Genomic DNA, 3,078 nt, shown 5'->3' with positions numbered 1-3,078 from the left:
TCCAGAGCATGCGTGGAAGGCACTTGATGCAGTAGAAAATATTCTTCTGGGTCCCCTTGGCCTCGCTACTCTTGATTCGAGGTAAACACGTTCAACATAGTTGATGAAGCTCAATAAACCACCGTAACAAACCACCCATCGTCATCTGAACGAATTAGGAATTGAGGGTTGTAAGTAGTTTTTTGGTAGATGGAGGAGCTTTGCCATTGGTGGAACTATGGTGACTTGAATACACCATGTTGTGTTATGGGAGGAGTGGCTACGAAGATTGAAGTGGTGTGCAGTAGTTTTCGTTTGGTAAAACCGAGTTTCGGTGTGGCACATACATACATACATACATACATACTTTATTGCAACTCCCTAAAGAGGGTTTTTCAGTTACACTCCCCACCGACATAGCAACATATTGTCGTTAGAAATTAACCCCTCGTCATCCCAGCCCAGACAGCGAGGATGTGATTGACAGTTGTCAGTTAACTCCAGGGGAGGAGGGTGGGACCAAACCCAATAAGGTAAACCCGCACTGCATGGTCAGCAGCTTTTATAAATTGAGCAAGCCCAATAAACTTGCCATATTTAATCGTGTGCTGCGATGTGTTAATATTCAGTGAGAATATGAGTCAGACTTTTCCAGTCCTGTGGTGGGCTAACTTGAGTTTAATTTTTTTTGGCAGTGACTGGGCTTACGAGGGAGTCTATGACAATTCACAAGACTCGAGTTCATACAAAAGTGCCAAGGGATTTTGTTATCACCAAGGACCGGTTAGTCGCCAATTGAAGCTCAAGCAGAAGGTTGCTGGGTTGTTGTAACGAACATTTGAAACACAAGGCCAAGGCTTTGGCTTTCGAGCGGTTTGCTTTTGCAGCACGAATTTAAGTGAAATGAAGGATTGTTAGCATGCATAACAGGCGTTTTTTAGCCGAGCGCGAATTAGCGATAACGGAGACAAGGAAACCATGGCCAAAAGGGGAGATTGCGTCGCGAGAGAACGAGGCGTGAAAAACAAGGCGTTGAATTTGCATGTTCCGAGTTTAAATCCCATTCCCACCGCTGGCTAATTTTTTGTCTGTGAGTTGGCTCAGTAACTGCAAATGCACTTTTATTATAATCAAGGGAGTTTCTCTTTTTACAGTTGATGCCTTAGCGGATCAATGCAGCGGTAAAACTATCATTTTTGTAGGCTTGGGCTGTATTTGAAACTTTGCGAATGAAACAACTTTAGAATCGTAACTACGGTAAGTGTTGATTCAAAATCATTTCTGTTGATTGACAGGAATGGCTGTGGTGCCTAGGCCCCTTCCTCAGAGCTCGTTTGTACTTTTCAAAGAAGCTTCACGGCAGACAGGGACTGGAGCAGACAGTGGTCCGTGTGAAGGAGATTATAGCCAAACACAAGATGGAAATCGCATCCTCCCCGTGGCACAGCTTACCAGAGCTTACCAATGCAAAGGGCTCACCATGTTATGATGGGTGTCCTGCACAGGCTTGGTCTGTTGCCTGCTTAATCGAGGTCTTGTACGACATGGAACAATTGCTTAAAACTAATTAGAGTTACACTTATACATTAAAGATGGCGACTCGATGACTGACCAGAGCATAACGAATCAGCAAGCACTTTTTTTGTCGGGAAATAAAGAAAAATCATCCGATCAAGTTTGATGAAGTAGGGTACGTCCATCCACATTACACAATCCAGTTGATTGGCCAACCGAAACAGCAACAAGTGGCTGTTCATAATGTTAAAACTAACCTTGTTTTTCTTCATGGAACCTATTGTTCTAAGGCATCGTTCTCAGCTTTGAAGTAGTGGTCGCTTAAGGTCTCAAATAGGCAGTTTTAGGAAACTTTAGACACTAAAAAAATTATTTGATAAAGTGAACTTGATTGAAAGGAAGCATAAATGCTTATTAGGAGAAAAAAAATTCAAGATAGGAACAACTCTAACACGTCTCAGTAGTTTTTGATTATCAACAAGGAGTTCTTGAAAAGTAAGAAATAACTTGTCAAATGATCCGTAAAAATAAAACCAACTTTTTTATATATCAAAGAGTAAACTGTTTGCTGTGACGCCTCTTGGACTCTGATCGACAATCTGGTATACTGTTAATATCGTCCTGTTGGTTCAATCCTCCTCGCACGAAATTGTTGTTTACATTTTGGGGCAATACTTGTTAATGTGATTGATTTCGAGCGGCCAACCAAAAAATGCAAGAGGTAATCGAAATTTGTAACTTAAACTTCTCGTTGAATGGTAAGCGCCCCTAAATTGATTCTTACGTTGATTCTTACGTTGACTCGTGTTTCCTCTTGGCGAGGTTTCGCATGCAGATTCATCGGGTTCGATGTCCACCTGGATTGTCTTAGTTGACGCTACATTCCAACTCCTGCACTAATTTTAAATACAAAACTAGTTGCCACTCTTGACGCTGTTATGTTTACTAGATTTGAATTGTCATTCTCTATACACAGCATTACCAGCAAGCAAGCAGCAAGCCCCAAGCCATAGATATTAACGTGTATAATATTAACAAATCGACAGTGGTTCAGCGTTGTCTGTACCCTTATCGCCAACGATATTCGTGATCACAGTGTTCAATAACTTTCTCGCAATATGATTGGTTTAGTTCCCAAAATGAGCGTTCCTGATTGGCTATTACATTGCGTAACAAACTGACGCGAGCAGTGTTGTCTAGCCTCTTATCGACAACTGCAAATTAGCCAATCAGATTGCGAGATTACAAGCATTTGTGGAAAAAAAGATTTCGACTTAAAGGGACCGTATCACGAAATTTGGCCAACCAAATCAAGGGAAACGCAAAAAAAGAAACTACTTGAAACATAAAGGCTGGTTTGAATAGAAAAGCAAATACAAAAGGAACCAGGAATGGGCAAAATTGAAGATGATTTAAGTGGATTGCAATTCTCTATTTTCGAATTCCCCATAATACACTTTGTTTGCCCCCCAAATTTTGCAGAAACCATTGTTTTCAAATGCTCTTGGGAATATGCAGTGTTCCCAAGAGCATTTGAAAACAGTTTATGCAAAATTTGGGGGGCAAACAAAGTGTATTATGGGG

General features: G+C 41.1%; 1 protein-coding gene across 1 annotated transcript in view; it reads left to right on the top strand.

Annotated features, from left to right (window-relative positions):
- The window catches only part of LOC137973775 (glycogen debranching enzyme-like), a 43,577-nt gene extending 41,347 nt beyond the window's left edge, over positions 1–2,230 (top strand). The window contains exons 25-27 of the mRNA XM_068820659.1: positions 1–81; positions 675–762; positions 1,275–2,230. The exon at positions 1–81 is cut by the window's left edge and continues 17 nt beyond it. Of these exons, the coding sequence (XP_068676760.1) occupies positions 1–81; positions 675–762; positions 1,275–1,550 (445 nt within the window). The 3' untranslated portion in view covers positions 1,551–2,230. The remainder of the gene's footprint in view (positions 82–674; positions 763–1,274) is intronic.
- The last annotated feature ends 848 nt before the right edge of the window (positions 2,231–3,078 follow it).

The sequence above is a fragment of the Montipora foliosa genome, chromosome 10 (assembly GCF_036669935.1).
Source record: "Montipora foliosa isolate CH-2021 chromosome 10, ASM3666993v2, whole genome shotgun sequence".
Classification (NCBI taxonomy): Eukaryota; Metazoa; Cnidaria; class Anthozoa; order Scleractinia; family Acroporidae; genus Montipora; species Montipora foliosa.
This window is presented reverse-complemented; position numbering and strand designations above follow the sequence as displayed.